This window comes from Silene latifolia, chromosome 1, assembly GCF_048544455.1.
Source record: "Silene latifolia isolate original U9 population chromosome 1, ASM4854445v1, whole genome shotgun sequence".
NCBI classification, from domain to species: domain Eukaryota; kingdom Viridiplantae; phylum Streptophyta; class Magnoliopsida; order Caryophyllales; family Caryophyllaceae; genus Silene; species Silene latifolia.
The window spans coordinates 85,283,352-85,303,090 of NC_133526.1; the positions used below are offsets into that span (position 1 = coordinate 85,283,352).

General features: G+C 34.3%; 1 protein-coding gene across 1 annotated transcript; it reads left to right on the forward strand.

Moving 5' to 3' along the window:
• Positions 1-1,097: 1,097 nt before the first annotated feature.
• LOC141607447 (3-epi-6-deoxocathasterone 23-monooxygenase CYP90C1-like) lies at positions 1,098-13,583 on the forward strand. Its single transcript, XM_074426799.1, has 9 exons — positions 1,098-1,550; positions 7,002-7,326; positions 7,587-7,736; positions 8,994-9,278; positions 11,159-11,248; positions 11,343-11,421; positions 11,646-11,758; positions 12,566-12,696; positions 13,132-13,583. Exons 1-9 carry the CDS (start codon positions 1,258-1,260, stop codon positions 13,220-13,222), a joined length of 1,557 nt encoding a protein of 518 aa, XP_074282900.1. The 5' UTR covers positions 1,098-1,257; the 3' UTR covers positions 13,223-13,583.
• Positions 13,584-19,739: the final 6,156 nt, after the last annotated feature.

The following is a 19,739-nucleotide window of genomic DNA, read 5'->3' on the forward strand; positions in this document are numbered from 1 at the left end:
GGGGTACCACCGATATCTTTAATAAGCGAGGAGTAGCACGTAGAATTATAAGGGTATCGTATAGAAAAACCCTTAACTTTTTTATGTATGAATATTTTTAAAGGGTAATTTGATTATTTACAGAATCTATTGTTCACTTGTCATTCAATAACAATATAAAAAATGCTCTTCTTTCTCTTCTCGGTCTTGTGTCAAAATCAAAGATAAACAAATACTCCCTTCGTCTCGGTCATTTGTTTACCATTTCTATTTTAGGGTGTCTCATTCATTTGTTTACCTTTCTATATTAGGTATGTCTCTCTAATGAGTTATTTGATCATCTAATTTCATTATTGCTCACTTGATATGTACTGTACAAGTTAGGAATGATATTTTCACCTAAATACAAGGAATCATATCTACATAATACCTAATTAGTCACCACTAATTAAGGAATACAATAATACAAAGGTTGACTAAATATATTACATATATTTTAACAGTTCTCTCGTTATTTCTTAGGGGTTGTTTGGTTCAAAGTATCGGAATGGATTGGAATACCATAGAGGTATGGAGTTAGAATCTTATACCTCTCACAAGTGTTTGGTTCGATCTTGGAATAGTAATAGGATGGAATTGATTTAGAAACTTGAGTTTATACATTGGTATGAGATTCTAAGAGGTTGAAATGGAATTAAAATCCATTGGGTATCTAACTCCATCCCAAAACCCTCCAACCAAACAATAGAATGGATTGAATCCATTCTAATCCATTCCAAAAGCTCCAACCAGAACGGAATGACTAACTGACATATAGATAGTATAATTCATTTCACTAACTTGAACCAAAAGTAAAATACTCACTTTTGATTCGTGTTTATGGACTATAGTCTATAAGTCTATACACAAATTCTTATTTACATCCGTTGTAAATAAGAATAATTTACAATGGAGGTATAAATCCATCCTAATCAACACCTTTTTTCGGAATAATAGGGTAATACGCTTCTTCGTTATAATTTACAATAGGGTAATACGCTTCTTCGTTATAATTTACAACCGTTATAAGTAAGACTAATTGAAGTCTATAAGATGTGGATCGTTTTCTACATTAAATTAAGTCTTAATATGTACCCACATGAAATAAAATACAGCAAAAGCTAGAAAAGGAAGCACAAGCGGCGGATTTGTTGAAAGAATATAAATAGTATTTGTACTCCATAGTGGAAGTTATGATAACACTTCTCAGAGAGAGAGAGAGAGAGAAAAACACTAAAAATGGGAGGATGGTGGTTTCTATTGGTTTCCTTCATGCTTCTTCCTCTTATTCACATAACAAAATTGTTGTATTTAACATCATATAATAAGATACAAAAATACATGAAAAAAAATCACAATGGAGAAAAGATGAAGACGACTTGTAATATTAATAATACGATTAGTAGTAGTAGTAGTAGTTGTAGGGTTCCTAAAGGAAGTCGTGGATGGCCTTTTATCGGAGAAACTCTTGAATTCATTGCATCTTCTTACACTTCTAAGCCGGTTTCCTTCATGCACAAACGCAAAACTTTGTAAGTCGTCCTGTCTACGCTTATCTTTCTCAATATCGTCTGCTTAATATCTGAAAGGATGATACTGAAACTTAGTACCATCGGTCTTTATTAGTTTGTATTTTTGGTTCAAGTGGGTTGGGTTTTTTTTTTTTTTTTTTTTTTTTTTTTTTTTTATTTTTATTATGAAGGATGATGATGAATTGATGATACATGAGCATCAACTAGTGAGTAGTGGCAAGTGGATGTCCACAAACACAAGGGTTAGTGTAGAGAAGGTGTATGGAAGTCTTTTCAAAGTAGTGATCGAGATTTCGAGATCTCCCTATCGAATTTAAGTTTCTTGGTACTCCATTTTGTACTTGGAGATATTTTTACATAAATGACATGGTTATCAACTTATACCCAAATTCTTATTTGGGACCGTCACCAGACTCAGACCCGATTCAAAATATATGTTAAAAAGTATAAGGGGGTTTGTGATCATCATAAGTAAAATTTGCTGCAACTTAAATCTAAATATTACAGATGTTAACTAGTTTAGTGGGTAATGTTGGTAGATAGTATGTTGAGTTGGGTTTGAATGCCGCCAATACTTACTAGCATATCACTCTTGTGACTCCCTTTACACTAAAAAAACCTTTAATTTGAATCTTACTACCTCCGTCAACAAATTTTTTACACTTTTATTCATTTGTGAGGAGTATTTTAATAAAATGTAAAGAATCTGTTGAGACGGAGGAAGTATTATGTTGATATAGATGTCTTAGTCAAATCATCAAATGACGAAGATGGAGGTGTATTGGACATTTGGACCATTCGGGATATTAGACTAGTTACAAATTCCTCCTCGCTTCAATGTATAATACTCAATTATTCGTATGTTTTTTTTTTTTGGTGTAGACCAGAAGTATCCCATAATACTCGTATATAATATGCCCTTGTAATCCATTTGGAAAAAAAAACCAACTACTATAGAAGCTTGTTAGCTTAAGGATTTAAGGTGTACTCCAATAACTCCACTCCACTAGTAGATGTACTTTAGTGTAATAATCATAATAAACCAATAACGAAAAAAAAAACTAAATAGATATACGAGTAGTAATGATTTTGATCGCTTCAGAAATTATTATACAAGTAGAGTATTATTTTAACAGAAGAAATTTAATCAACGTTGCTTGTCTTTTATTAGAAACTTAAGAATCTATAATCAACCATGTCCAACACCAAATTGAATATATACCTGTTCTAAAAATATGATTTTGTGAAAATAAAATTGTTGGATTCTTGAAGTAAGAGTAAAGTTAATAACTTTAAGTTCACTTTAAATGCTATAAGTTCAGTTTATAAAAGTTCAGTTAAATTTATACACTCAATTTTCTATAGATTCACTTCCTATAATTTAAGTTTAGTTTATATTAATTCAGTTTCTATTCCATAAATTCAGTTTAGAAAAATTAATATTCTATAAATTCAGAAAAATTCAACAAAATTGAGTAAAAAAAAAAAAACAAAGAAGTTTTGTTCAACCATCCTACCCTCGTATTAAATACCTTGGGCTTGCAACCTATGACAATAGACAAGGAAAGTGCGACAACAATTCCTTCATTCCATAAGCACCGTATTAACACCCTTTGTTTATACTCCATGCTTATGCTTTGTCAAAACGTACTAAAGTTAGCCGGTGTAAATGATAATGACTCTTATCTCTTAAATAAGTTGTTAAAGGTTCAATTTTTTACTCTTTTAAATGAAAAAGCCAAACTTGGAAGAGATCAACTCATTAAATTGCCTTCAGTACCCCTTCTAAAAGAGTGTGACAGGATGGTATCGAAAACTCGACACATTTATTTGATGAAGTCATTTTAATTGGTCTCTCTTAAGGTATATCCGTCTTAAGAATAAAATTGCTCAAATACCACTTTACATGGCTAGTTAGTACAATTATTTTGCTAATCCCTAGGAACTTTCCTTTTGTCTTACCTATTCTATATTTCTATTTGACTCATTTAAGGTTAAGACGGATAATGCCTCCCTTAAATGAGAATTTGTGATTGAAAAATACATCTCCCACTACTCCCAGACTATAATATCATGTCATTTCAATGAAACAAAAAATTCTGGTGTCTATCGAAAGGACCATACTCCTTGCATCTATGCCTTTATATATTTCATTTGGTAGATTGACTTTAAATATAAGGAGAATGGTTCTTCCAGAAAACTGAAAATTTTTTCCAATGAAAATTCAATTTGGTTAAAGGTCTAAATCGATAATTTAATATTCTAATACTTTGCAAGATCTATCGTTAAGAACAATGTTAGTTCAACGAATGACTAGTCAAATGTTGAACACAAATTTTTATTATAGACGGACACTATCCGTCTATAACTATAGACGTGTACCTCTCACAAATGAAAGTGGGTAATGTAAATGGTGAGAAATGGATACCACACTTGCCCTCCCACTTTAATATTGTGAGAGAGCCACTATCCGTCTATAGTTATAAACGGATAATGACCGTCTATAATGAGACGGACTGAATGTTGAATTACTCGTAGTTAACGTGGCCTTTTCCTTGAACCTCGAAATCTGAATTAAACAATGCAATGGCAATCAAAGTTGGAAGTTTAGTTTAATGAATACATATTACTTTAATTAAAGTAATGGATGGAGTATATTGTACATCTAGTTTCTCGAATCAAACCCATTTAGCCAAATGAATCGGATTAATCGGAGTTGGGAGAGTTAAGTACCCGTTTATCCATATTCTAACCCTAGTGGAGCAACCATGAGGTTTGTCTTGCCTTGATAAAAGTCTTATCATGAATATCATCATGTTAAAGGCATGATCAACGTAATGTAAGCAAGTGGCATGGCCAGAATTTACGGTTAGGGAGCGAAAAAATTCAGCGAGGGAACAAGTAATGACCTAACATAAACTTTCGAATTTTTTCATGACGAGCGCCCCAACTACCCCCTAACTTCACCATTGTGTACGCGGTTTACAACTATTATACAACCATTATACGGATCTTAAATATTTACAACTTGTAATATTTTTAATTAAAATTAGTGATTCGTGACTAGATGGTTAATTGTCTCTTTAATGGCGCGACACCTCATAAGTCACAGCTCGCAAGGTATGAGGACATGAGGTAATGCGAAGACCAGTGCATAAAATTACGTAACTGAGAGGCGTTTTTCCCCCGTTAAGTAGACGTCTTTTGTGAAACGCTATTTTAACTCAATAATTTACTCCCTCTTATTCCACATAACTATCCCATTGTCCATTTTCGTCTATTTACACTAATGTCTCATTGTCTATTTTTGGTAAACTTTTATACTTATTTTAAACATTTAAACCCACAACAATACCCAATCTCACCCCACAGGCCACAACAATACTTATTTTAATCACTCCACTCACAATAATACCCCACAATACCTTCCATCTCTCTAAGAGCAACTCCAATGGTACAATTTTTGGACCTGCTTGCAATTTAGATAAATTACCTAGCTACAACATAACCATTGGGGAAGAAAAAGTAATGTATGCTTGAAAGCTAATGTAGCTTGCACAAACTACATGCTTGAAATTGAATGCTTTGAATAATAGTGTAAAAATTGAATAAAATTAAAGTTAAAATAGTAATTTAACTTGTATGACCCATACAAGCTACATAGTATTGTAGTTTACAACTAAACGACTTTTTAGCCGGAAAATAGGGTTGCTTGAAATGATGAGACGGAAATCCAGGCTACAAGAGATTGTAGCTATCCATTGGAGTTGCTCTAATTACCTCATCCTACCACAATACTTTACATTATTTAACTCATTTCCTTAATTCTTGTGCCATCCACAATGAAACATTTATCTAGAATAGGAGGGAGTATGTTGTTAATAGTAGATCTTGGTTTACAACCCTCTTTTTATTTGTGCTTTTCCGTTATTTAAATTAGATGCAAGTGCTATCTTGACTTCACAATTTTAACCAAGAATTTATGTTGTTGTACATGTTGACCCTCATAATAAATTGTAGTATAAATGATACCAAATCACTGAAATATTGGAGGTGCGGCCACTTTATAAGGATAGCATTGTAGATATGTAGGTTAAGTAGAACCTGCATTTTGTTTGTGGTTCACACTTCACATTAAATATGGGTTAAAACCAGTATAGTTACCACGGAGTACTTGTGATTTTGGCCTAGTTTGATTTCTTAAATGTCTTCCCACCTCCCATCAACGGTTTTGCCGAAGATGGAAGGAAGGAATTTTGTTAGAGTTGTGAGCATAAAGGCGAGATAACATTATTCGTATTGCAGATTCTTGTTTAAGATGCGGATATTCATTTTATAGTTAAAACGGGTCAAGTATCACACCCATTTGCAGTTTGGCACGGATAAGACAAGAATAAAGAAAAAGTTTGTCTTTGTATAAATAGTGTAGTGCTTGACCCGTTTTAACTATAAAACACATACCTCTGTTTTAGCGAAAACTATTTGTGGGGGTTATAAATGGTAGATTGGTACTTTGGTAGGCATGCTGCATGCAAAACCTGTGTATGTACACACAGTAAATAGACTCAAGACACTGGAGCCCCCTTGATGTAAATATATTGCTTGTCAGCATGCAGAGCAGTGAAAACTCTGCCACATAAACATATCCCTTGTTAATGCACTTCAGTTTCCCATGTCAATTTTGCTTTAATTTTCTTTGCAAACATTTTGAAGACATAGCAAATACTCCCTCCTATTCACAATAAACTTCTCTATTTCCTTTTCCGTCTATTTACAATAACTTCCCTATTTCCTTTTTTGGTAAGTGTTTGTGTGGTCCAAATTTAATTGTATGGTGGGGGTAGTGTATTTGTGTGGTCCAAATTTAATTATATGGTGGGGTAGTGTGTTTTCTTAATTTTTGTGCCAAAATGAAATGGGAGGTTTATTGTGAATAGGAGGGAGTATTAAAACAGTCCGTTTTTCTTAAGACCATTGCTTTTGGTCTGAAATGAGACGGGTAACATGTCATCATTTTACAATAAAATGATGTTATTTTTTGATAACATGTTACCATTATTGTTCACATCATTTTTAGGGTAAAAAATGACACCTCTAGTCATAACATTTTGTGAATTAATTGGTTACGTTTTCTTAAAAAATGGCAACATTTTATCCGTCGGACAAATAACACCAAAAGTGTCCGTCTGAAACAAGATTTTGTGATATTAAAATTGCCCTATTTGTGGGCTTGTGGCTCTCTTTATACTAGATATTAAAGTTATGTATGAGTGTTTAAAGTTAAGGTTAGATCAATTAGTTTACGAGTATTCTGTAAAGTCACGAAGAGTAGTACACTAGATTCCCGTTCTTAACATTGGAAACATAATCGTCATGGTGGTCTTCGCCATTAAAAAATCCCTATGTCATTAATCAATATAATCATTGTGTGATTTTATGTTGTGAAACTAGGTATGGAAAGGTGTTCAAGACAAATTTATTAGGAAAACCAGTAATTGTATCAACTGATCCGGAAATAAACAGAGCTATCTTACAAAATCATGGGAATATTTTTGTGCCGGCTTATCCTAAATCCATAACCGAGTTATTTGGTGAATCTTCGATTCTGAGAATGAATGGGGTCGTTCATAAAAGGTTGCATGCATCGATTGGAAGATTTCTAAAATCACCGGAATTAAAAGCTCAAATCACAAGAGATATTGAGAATTCTGTGAAGCTGTCTTTAGAAAATTGGAAGCTTAAACAACTTGTTTACGTCCAAGATGAAACTAACAAGGTCGTTCTTCTACTATTTTTGAAAATTACTATTCCGTTTTATTGTACTCCGTATATACTTGAGAATATATAAATATACACAACTAAACAACAATTTATATTTGTAAACATATACACAAGTAAAAGTCTTTTAAGGCGAATGTTGATACTCCGCATGTTTTAACCGTGGAAGTAATTAGTTGAAAAGGAAGTTTCTAAACGAAAAGAAGGTTCGATGTAATGAGCTTGTTTAGTAAGTTGTTATTTTTTTTTCGTTTTCAGATTACATTTGAAATATTAGTTAAAGTGTTAATGAGCCTTGGCCCGGGTGAAGAAATGGAGATGTTCAAGAAAGAGTTTAAAGAGTTCATCAAGGGATTAATTTGTTTGGGAATCAAGCTTCCTGGCACACAATTGTACAAATCATTAAAGGTAACTTCATTTACTTGACGCGAAAGTGGCAATTGAGCCCCATTACTTTGGTTAATCGTGAGATTAAACCCCTTAAGTTTAGATTGTAGCAATTAAGCCCCATAAGTTATGCAAAAAGTGAAATTAAGCCCCTTACTCAAAATCTCATGATAAATTCATTTTCTCATATCACAAAAACTCAATTAGGTTATATTTTTTTTTAAAGAAAAGTACTCCCTCCCATTCACAATAAACCTCCCATTTCATTTTGGCACAAATATTAAGGAAACACACTACCCCACCATATAATTAAATTTCAACCACACAAATACACTACCCCACCATACAATTAAATTTGGACCACACAAACACTTACCAAAAAAGGAAATAGGGAGGTTATTGTGAATAGACGGAAAAAGAAATAGGGAAGTTTATTTTGACTTGGAGGGAGTATAAAATTCTCTTTTTTTTTAAAAAAAAATGAAAACAAAGAACATATTTTAAAATTCTGGAAAAGTAAAAACTTTAGTTTTATTCTACTTTTTTCGAGAAAATCGTCATTTTTATTAAAATATATCTCTATTACCCAGAAAAAACTAAGCACATATATTTTTTGTATGTCTCATCGTTTCATAAAAAAATAAATAAAAAACATTATATATATATTTTTCATTTCGTAAAGAATTATTAACAAATTTAAGAAAAATATTCAGTTTTTTAATAAAACATAAATATTTTTATTCTTATGAAATAATTTAAATTTTTCTGTAATTGATGCTAATTCATTATTTTAAATTTTGATTTCATTGTTAACTTTTATTTTGATTGTATATATTGTAACAAGTGTAATCAATTTCACTTATGTAATATGATAAATTGAATTTATCATGAGATTTTGAGTAAGGGTCTTAATTTCACCTTTTGCATAACTTATGGGGCCTAATTGCTACAATTCAAACTTAAGGGGTTTAATCTCACGATTAGCCAAAGTAATGGGGCTTAATTGCCATTTTCGCGATTTACTTGATTTTTGATCCATTGATACTATTAACCCGACTCAAGCCATAACCGAGCTCATCAACCTAAAAATGACATGAAGCTCATGAAGCTTGAACTGACCTAACCCGATTTTAGTTGACCTGAATCCTGTTAGCTCCACACACACCGTAATTACCTCTAAATGACTTAATAGTAACACATTTGAATGATACCACAAACCAAAATGATTCGACTAATAATTTTCTTATAAATAAATTTTTTTTTTTTCATTTACCTTAGGCAAAAGAGAGACTACGAAAAATGATACGAAGAATGATAGAGAAGAGATTAATAGACAAGACAAATGTCACAATGGACTTATTAGAAACAACAGGTGATGCAATTGATTTACTGCTACGTGACATGAGTGATCAAATGGGAAGAGATGAGAGTGATGAACGTTTGGATGTGATCGCCGGAAATATAATCGAAATGATGGTCCCTGGTGAAGACTCGGTACCCATGGTTATGACCCTGGCTGTCAAATACCTAAGTGACTACCCCCTTGCTTTCAAACAACTTATGGTACGTCTTTACTACTCCTTATTACTTATATTATCGAGGTTATTATTCCGTAGAACAAGATCAAGTTACTTTAAAAATTGGCGGAACCAGAATTTTCACTTGGTAGTTAAAAAGTTTCTAGAGGACGAATGAATAATGTAATAAGGTAAAATCGAGGAAAAAAAACTTGAAAATTTGTAACCAAAAATTAAAATTTTTTATTGTTTATCGAAATCGGGACCTTCCTAACCCATTGTGAATAAATTATAAATTCCGGTTCCGTCACTGCTATCATGGTTGTAGGTCCAGAAAAATGACTGAACATTCTGTCAGATTATTAAGATGCAGGAATAAGATGTACTCCCACTCTTATTTAGTTTTATTGTTGAGAAATTCCAAAATTAGGCGCTGGTTTAGGGATAAGTTGCGTACAATGGTACATACACGATCGAGTCAGATTGAATATGAGAGATTAAGAAGAGATATGAGAAAAAAAGGTAATGATAATAAATGAGGGGGCAATGGTATGGACGTATGGTAGTAGTGAATGGTACGTGATGAGCTGTCGTGATCACGTTTTAATTATGAAAATGGTATTTGCATGGCATGTCGTAAACCCCAGCCGTCCATGTTAAACAGAAAATGACCTTTCTAAAGTGTACCTTATTAGTTAGTTGCCTTTTTCCTTTAAAGCTCACACCATATCTTAACTAAGAAATTGCACTATTCTTCCATTAACTAAGAAATTGCACTATTCTTCCATCATTTTTCCTAGTGCCTTATATGTGGAAGCAACAATTAAAAGCTACATTATGATGTGGGTTCTTTTTTGGTATTCCGAGACGAATTCCTCATCTTGAATGTCAAAATTATACGAATATACTCCTTTTCACAAAATTTCGAAAAACTTGGTGACATGGTTTGAATAGAGAGGACATACATTGATTTATCATAAAACTAATCGAAGGTCTTATTATCCGTGTTTATGTTTATTGTCATTTAATCTTTCAATGAATTATAATATCATCCTATATACTTCGTATGACACTGCCTACAATGGCGAAGTCAGGATTTAAACTTGGTGGGGATAAAAAAAAATTCAACTGAAAAGAATGGGTAATGGTATAAAGTAAAATCGAAAAAGATTCAAAAGTTTCAACTAAAAATTTCAAAATTTTCTTCCTATACCGGGGACAATTGTCCCCAGTTACTCTGTTAGCCCTTCCCTAACTCCGCCCTATCGCATGCACTAAACGCATTATGTAAAGCGCATGCATGCATATAGAATGAGACTCACAAACAAGACTTTATATTGTCTTATTAGTCATGTTGATATGACAAGAGTTTGAGATAATTAAGTGGAAAATGAAGTTAACCTTGGGGTAATTTGTACTTAAACTTTGTTTTGTTGCTTTAGAGTTCTGGCTATCCAATGAAGGGATTGACTGTAAGTTGATTAATCAGTAACATTCAGATTCTAGAATTTACACGGACGTAACATAACATAGAAGTTACTCAAGTTAAATGTTTTTCACGCATGCATCTCTTTAAATTTTACCCTTCTGGCTTATGCATTCCCTGATTCCCATTATGGTAAAAGGAAAACAATGGTTCAAGTGTGGAAAGAACTTCCTTGCATAGATATTTTGATTGGTTATTATCGATAAAAAAATGAGAAAATTGATCGCGGAGTAAACCAATTAGATACGAGTACATTTTATGGATAATTATTAGTTTTAGGATGAAACGTCCTCTAAAGGAAACTATCACGGACATCAATTTATTTTCTTTTGCAATTTTGGATTTCTGGATGTTTGTTAATTTCTTCTTCTTCTTCTTCTTCATTGAATTACTTTTCTCTTGTTCTTCATCTTCTTTTCCAATTCTTTATTTTGTGCTAGGAAGAGAACATGAATTTGAAGAAGCAAAAGATTCATTCAAGGGTTCCCTACGCTTGGACCGAATACATGTCTTTAACGTTCACTCAAAATGTGAGTTGGTTTAAGTTTGATACGTCGATGTGCATAACAATTCTTGAAAAAGTCGAATTATCTTATAATTTATATATGTTCCATTATTAATTAGGTTATTAGTGAAACACTAAGGATGGCAAACATCATAAACGCGATTTGGAGAAAAGCGACTAAAGATGTAGAAATTAAAGGTAAACAATACCTATTCATTTTCCTCACCTATATATTCAATTTTACGTTACTCTTTTGAAATATAGCCGCCAACTAATTAAGTTAGTTGATAAATGTTACAATAATAGCATTATACCACTTATAATGTGATTCGAAATCCGTCAACATAAACAAAAACCCTTTTGTGCCGGTCTTAACAGCAAAAAAGAGACTGTTATAGAATCATTTCTACTTTTATTCACAGGTTATTTGATCCCAGAAGGATGGGGTGTATTGGCATCATTGACTTCTGTTCATATGGATGAAGAGAATTATGAGAAACCATACCTTTTTGATCCTTGGAGATGGGACGATCAGGTTAGTTGGTTAGTTGTACTAGTTAGTTTTCAAACCTACTGTAATGTGCGTGTGGCCGTGTGCATAGTGATTAAGGTATATGTTTTTTGACGGTAGGTTTTTGACTCGATTCCTTCCCCATTCGCCCAGTGGTGGGGCTAGTAGAGGCGCTCGCCCTTGATTGGGAAGAACATTTCAAAAAAATTTTTTAAAAAATTTCGAATTTTTTTCAAGTTTTTCTTATACTATTACACGTTTGCCCTTGTTGAGATTTTTTACCCTTGCTGATTTCAAAACTTTGCTCCTCCACCGCTTGATTCGCCAATTGTGAAGGAAAGGTGGGAGTACTTGGTAGATGGTTTTGAGAAGAGTGTAGAAATAAGAAGATCCATGTCATTGCTCAAATCATCATTGTAGTGTAAATTAATTTAAGCTCATGACTTTAAATGATGGTGATTTCTTAAAGAAATCCATGATTACACAAACATGTATGCATGATCAATAAGTGACGGACATAATGATTGCTACTAACTACTCCCTTCGTCGCGGTCATTTGTTGTTCTTTGGTTTTGGCACAAAGACAAAGGAAAGAGGAAAAGACCAATCACTAAATGACAAATAGAATAAATTGAGTGTGAATGATCAAATTGTTCATCAAGTTCATTCTTAAAATAGAAAGGATAACAATGAACTGAGATACCCAAAAATGAAAAATGACGACAAATAACCGGGACAGAGCAAACATAATTGTCATCTTCTTATATTTATTCTAATTAACTAGGTCCAACCATGCATTTGTTACTAACTATTTGGCTCTATTATCCACAGAAGAAAGGAGGAGTTGTTGCAAGTAGCCATGCATTCACTCCATTTGGTGGCGGACAAAGACTTTGCCCTGGACTTGAACTTTCTCGGCTTGAAATTTCTATATTTCTCCACCATCTTGTCACCACTTACAGGTATATATATATATAATATATATATATACTTCTACTTGCATGGTTTATCCAAAATAACTAGGAACATTTGTAGATGTCACAAGCTTAGCTGATAATGTTGTCCATCAAAATATCGTGTTAATATAATAACCTGGATTTGAAACCTATTTGTATCAAACTACTCCTTTGGTTCTCTTTACATCATTATCAAACAATACTGGTACATATAATCAGGAGCGGATGTAGGATTTCAAAGACAGGTAGTAAAAATATTCTAGTCTAATAAAAGCTCTGAGTTACGACATTGTATGTATAATGTCAATTGAAGCAACAAAAAGTAACTTCGTAACTACAAGGTACCTTTTTTTTTTATTACCCGAACATATTCATTCTAGTAAAGAGTTTTAAATGATGAGTAAGTTTTAATATGGAGTACGTATTTGCTTTGTATGGCAGATGGAAAGCGGAAAATGATGAAATAATATACTTCCCAACGGTGAAGATGAAGCAGAAACTCCCCATCTCTGTCATATCGCATAAGGATTGAAGACTAATCATTACAGTTGCTACTTAGTGAATATCTTGTGGGGTGACATTCGATTTTGTATAGCTTCAACTATTTGGATTTTTGTTTCGCCATTTTCAAAAAAATTGATTCTCTCTAAATTCAAGTTTTAATTGATTGTGTTTTGTGGCCAATGTGGGGAACTGGGGATGGCGTATGTTAACTCATATACATCTTTCCTAAGTCTCCATCCACTGATATCATAATCGATCACCGTTCGGTCCCAATCGAGCTACATGTAATTATCATTTTAACTTTCTTTTTTTATGCATAGAATATGATTAACTCGTCTAATTCGTATATTTATCATTTATTATACATTATTTTTATTAGATTTTTAAAACTATGGTTAAGATAACATTTGTTAACTATAACAGAAATACAATACACTACTTCCTGTAAATATTGTTAGTTTAACTACTTTCATTGTTGCTAGGGTTACTTTTATATTCTTGGCTAATTTCATTATTCTCACCACTGATAAGCGCAAGTCCAATGGTGGAGTTTAGGGACTTGCTTGCAAATTCATAAAATTGCAAACTAGTTGTTACACCATTGGAGAAGGTGGCTTGGCTTGAGCTAGTTGCTTCATTAAGCTACTTACTTACAATGACCCACATTTATAAAACAACCAATAGAAATTTAGATTTGATTTATTCTTAATTTTTGATTTATTCAATAAAAGCAAAGCTAGTATATAAAACCTAGCTAAACCATTGGAATAGTTTAGTAGCTTAGAATAGTTGTAGCTTAGAATAAGATGTTGATTTGCCAAGCTAGAATGTCATTGCTTACCATTGTATTTGCTCTAAGTGATACGGATATTTACACTACCTTCAATGTTCTTGATGTTAGTTTTATTTCACAATGATTAATATATATCTAACCCTTAAATTAATCAATCACCCCTCCTTTCAATGAATTCCATAAGTGATTGAAATATAACTCATATACTGTATATTTAACAAACGTATAAAATTCACTTGAACATAGAAAATACTTAATTTTATCAAATAATATATTTAAATAAATGAAAAAAATTCTTGAAAATGATTAGTTACCTAAATATATCTTCCAATTTCAGGTAAATTATTAAAGTCCGTCCTTTTAACTAGGACTGAGAAAAAAAATGTCCGAACCGTATTTTTAAACCGAAACCGAACCGAAAACCGAGTATTCGTTTTTTTCCTGTGCGGATAACCAAACCAAATTTCTTACTTAATTTTTTGATAAAATGTAAGATATATATAAAAAAGGAAAGGTCACCATACAATGGGATCGAGACAATCTTCAAGACTACGAAGATGCCAAGGCCCATATTACATAATCCGCCCAAATCAGCAGCCCAACATAAAAGCAATGAAACAAAACAAACTCAATCAAACAAAATCTGATAAACAAAATCAGATTTTTGATGGAAGCACCCTAAAAATAGAAATCGTCTTCTTCCATCATCCCCTTTTTTCCCCATCTGAATCCAACAACTTAAGTCCCATTACTCAGAATCTCCAGAATCCAGTTTTCATCCCTTCTATTTAACCTCCTTCGATCCAAACCTCGAATTCTCAATTGCAGCTCTTCTTTAATCATTCTCGCGAGCTTGCGTGGCCGAATAAGCATTAGATCATATATGCTCCTGTTCCTTTGATGCCAAACGTAGTAGATACATGCGTTAATCGCAGCATCTAGTATCCCCTTTTGAACCTGAGAGCCATTTCTCCCCAGTCGCCAAGAGATCCAGTTATTCGCAGGAAGGTTGATTCCAAGCCATCCTCCAATTTGAAGAATAAGTCTCTTGCGATACGGGCAGTCAAAGAAGAGATGTTCCATTGTTTCCTCCGATATTCCGCATATGTAACAGGTACCATCATCATTGATTCCTAATTTATGTAGTTTGCTTTTTGTGTTCATATTTCCATGGTGATATATCCAAGCTATGAAACCATGTTTTGGAACAGTCCAAACATTCCATACTAAATCCGACCATGGAACATCCTGCGATTTGACTCACAGGAACTCATACCCTTTAGAAATCGTGTATCTATTAGCATTAAGATCCCATTTTTGTTGTTGGTATGCTAGCTGTAAATCCCCCTTTACTTGGCAGATCATTCTCCAATACCAAGAAGAGTTAGTACTTGGAGAATAGTCTTGCCAAATTGATCCTCTTAGGTAGATGTGATTTACCCATTTGACCCATAATAGGTCTGGTTTAGTGTAAATCCACCAAACCAGTTTGCCTACAGCTGTCTTGTTCCACATAATGTCCTGTTTAACCCCAAGACCACCTTCTGTTTTTGGCCTACACACCTTATCCCAAGCAACCAAGGGTGATCGCAGGTAATTAACTCCCCCATCCCATAAGAAGTTTCTGCAAACTTGTTCAATGCTTGTAATGATTCCAGTAGGTAAAATGAACATTTGGCCCCAATAATTATGTAAAGTCTTCAGCACAGCCCTGACTAGAACCAACCTTCCTGCATAAGATAATTTCCTGGCTCCCAGGGTTCGTATTCTAGCCACAATCTTATCAATGAGAGGCTTGAAGTCCTGAGCATTAAGCCTGGTAGTCTTAATAGGCACCCCTAGATACCTGAAAGGAAGGTTACCTTCAATTAGCCCAGAGACCCTTAGGAAATCAGGCTTTAAAGGATCTTTCACCCCATTAAAAAACACATTAGACCTTCCTTTACTCATCTTGAGTCCTGAGGTAGCTGAAAAAGTAGAGAAAGTCCTGATAATAATCATCATTGATGTAACATCTCCTTTACTAAAAAGCAAAAAGTCACCTGCAAACATCAGATGGGTGAGCCTCATAGGTGAGCAGAGAGGATGGAACTTGAAACCCATTGTAGAAGTAGATGTCTGCAGTAACCTTGAAAGGTACTCCATACATATGGTAAACAACAAGGGAGAAAGGGGATCCCCTTGTCTCAATCCTCTTTGACCCTTGAAGAAACCAAACATATTCCCATTTAGATTAAGGGAGTAGGTGGCAGTAGTGACACACTGCATTACCCACCCTCTGAAAGTACCTGGAAATTTAAGAGCCTGCATCATTTGATCAAGAAACTCCCATTCTATAGTGTCATATGTCTTTTGGAGATCCATCTTGATTAGGCATCTAGGAGCCACTGCCTGTTTTTCATACATTCTGATAAGATCCTGACAAATTAGAATATTTTCCATAATGCTTCTCCCCTGAATAAAACCTCCTTGATTTTGAGAGATGATGTCAGGTAAAACAAAAGCTAGCCTATTGCAAATCAATTTTGAGTTGCATTTGTATAAAACATTGCAACAGGCTATAGGTCTATACTTGAGAACAGATGTGGGGTTTTTCACTTTAGGGATGAGAGTGAGAAGAGTTGTGTTCAGCTGTTTAAGAAGGAGACCTGATTGGAAAAAATCAGAAATAGCAGTATAAATCCCATCTCCCACAATCTTCCAGGAGTCTTTAAAAAACTGACTAGAATACCCATCTGGACCTGGAGCCTTATCATTGGGAATACTGAACATGACCTCTTTTATCTCTTGATGTGTTATAGGAAAGAGTTTCTGACAATGAGCCTTATCATTGGGAATACCAAATTTCTTAGTATTAAAACGAAGCGGATTCTGTTATAGAAAATTCAAAATCGAAGACTGTTTTTTTTTTCAAGAAACTAAAAATAAAAAATAACATGGTCCTCTCTCAACCCAACCGCTATAACAATTTAATAGGTAACATCACAAACTCCCCAAAACCTATTTTTCTCTATTTCTCCCTCTCACTCTCCCAAATCAAACTCAATCCTAGATCTAGTCGTTTGTTTATAACTTGATTCATCTATTCATTTGTTATGACTGTAACACCCCCATACACCAAGATGCCTTATCAAGACCACCTAATACATGGAAGTGCTACCATCTCGGTTACCCAAGGCAATGTATATCAAACTGACCATAAAGAAACATACTTTAGATAAATTAGTTTAAAGTGATTACATCAAAACCAACTGGAAAGTAAAGTACAACTGTTCTAAAACCAAACTACAACTAAAGTAACAAAGAGTATTATGATAACACAGCGGAAGACTACTATCAGACTCGTGGCGACTCCATCCCCAGCTAATCCCGCGCGCATCCATAGTATACCTGCTAGACAACTGCTCACCACCCCCGAATGGATCTCCACAGTTTTTAAAACATTTAAACGGAGTTAGTTACTGATTACACAAAACACAATACATAAGATACAATACACACATTACCCAAACTCCGTCACAACTCCACACACCTGACTACACACTAAAGTGTGTAGTCCTGCCAGAATACCCATCGCAACAGATATTCCTCGCCGCCAGTGGGGGACCGCAGCCGTTCCCACTTAAGCCCCGCTCATCTCATTCGAGCGATAACCCATGTTCCTTAATGTGCACATCTCCTCTGTGGCGGGTTCCACAGAGGGAGAATCAAGGGCGTGAAGCCATTCCCGCAAGTGACTCCACTCAGCCGAGGACGCACCTCGAGAAACACAGACAATTATACAATCAATTATACAACAACAACTCCAACACCAAACAAACATGTTATAGATTAACAATAAACACAATCACCATCATAATTACGTACTCAATAACTAAGTAGGGAAACCCTACCCGGAAAAGCAATCACCAAGATCGCCACAATCAGCTAATTAGAAACGTTCCTCTTACGAAATCACCTCCTATCAAACACACAATCATACAATCACCATCTATTATCAAAATACTCCCAAAACCCCCAAAATACCCAATTAGGGTTTCGACTAAAAATCAATTAAACGATATAAAAAATTTACAAGGATCTTATCATAATACGTCGGTCTTAATGGCGTAAAGAACACAACGATCCGACGACTCTAGCCCTTAGGATTTGATAGCAATGAGAGGAGAACAATTGACGTTGCTTTGTTTTCTTTGTAAAAACTTTAGAGAATAAGGGTAAAAGTAAAGAGGAATTGTCGAAATAGATTTATATATCCCTTTACGCATTACTACCGAACCCGGCTGAAAACCCATAAAGCACGACTTACTCGATCAAGCTTGTCACTTACTAGATCGAGTGCCCCCTACTCGATCGAGTAACCCACTTACTTGATCGAGTACCTATCAGCAGAACTCTGTTTAGAAACCACAACACACTTACTCGACAGAGTAAGCCTCACTCGATAGAGTACCCAACAACAAATAAAACCGTAGTATTACAGTTTTCCCTCCTTAAAAACGAAATTCGTCCCCGAAGTTCTAACCTAACCGATAAGACAAGGACACCTAACACTAACTCCACCAACCATGCCTACTTCCACAACACGGCTCACGATATTGTCTCAACTATAGCATAACCTCTCGATACAAACTCCATAATACCAACCACAATTGTCGCTACCTCCGTCTCACTAACCTATTACCCACTAGAAAATACAACGTCAAGACAATCCACCAAGCAAGATCAACCACCAAACGGAATGTTACATTCTACCACCCTTAAAATGAACTTCGTCCTCGAAGTTTACTCACACTCATAAACATCATCATACAACTGTCAATACTATCGAAGTATTCTCACACTCCTAAACATCACGCTACTACAAGCACAACCATGACCTTTTAACAATATCAACCACAATACAAATCCATTCTTTATTTTCCACCAAGACTCAAACTTCCAAATCTACTACAACATGTACAACTATCGAACTCTCTTTGCCGCATTCTACTCCTCTTAAGATAAATGTTACGTCCTCGTAACTCACTAATACTAGATCCTTAGCTATAGCTTCTCATCATCCTCATCACCAACGCATGTCAAAGATAACCGCCTATAACCTCAACACCTATAACCATTCATATTTCCAAGGCTCTCTTACTTAAACAGTTCTCATACCTCAATTCATACGACACACCACCTAACCTATACCACAAAATCCTTAGCATAATCAATACTCCAATTCTTCCACATTATCGTAATACTCCTCTATATAAAGCACCTATCTTCAAATGCATAACTCACGATTCACACTTATTTCACACACACACTCACACTAGATCCTCAAGTTCTTTTCTTTCATTACCGCAAAACTCATTCATAACTTAACATGATACTAAATTCCAACACCCTATACTCACTATCTCAATAAAAGATTATGAGCCACTTGCAGCTTTCAGATCAGTACAACACATGTTCCACAAATCACTTGCTCCAACTGTGTCACCAATGCCTCATCCAACACAAGATAAAAAGTCCCATCAACAGAATATTACTATATCATGACAACAACGAAACATACCCAACTCTCTTTCATATCATACTCTACCCACACTCCCAAGCTGAAACTGGTAATAAACATCAATAAACAAAACAATCGTCTATATGTCCGAACCGAAACTCACAGGAAACAACAGTAAAGAAAACAACAATCTACGTAACCGATACACACTTTTGAAAGTTCATCTCATAAGTATTCCGTCTACTCCAC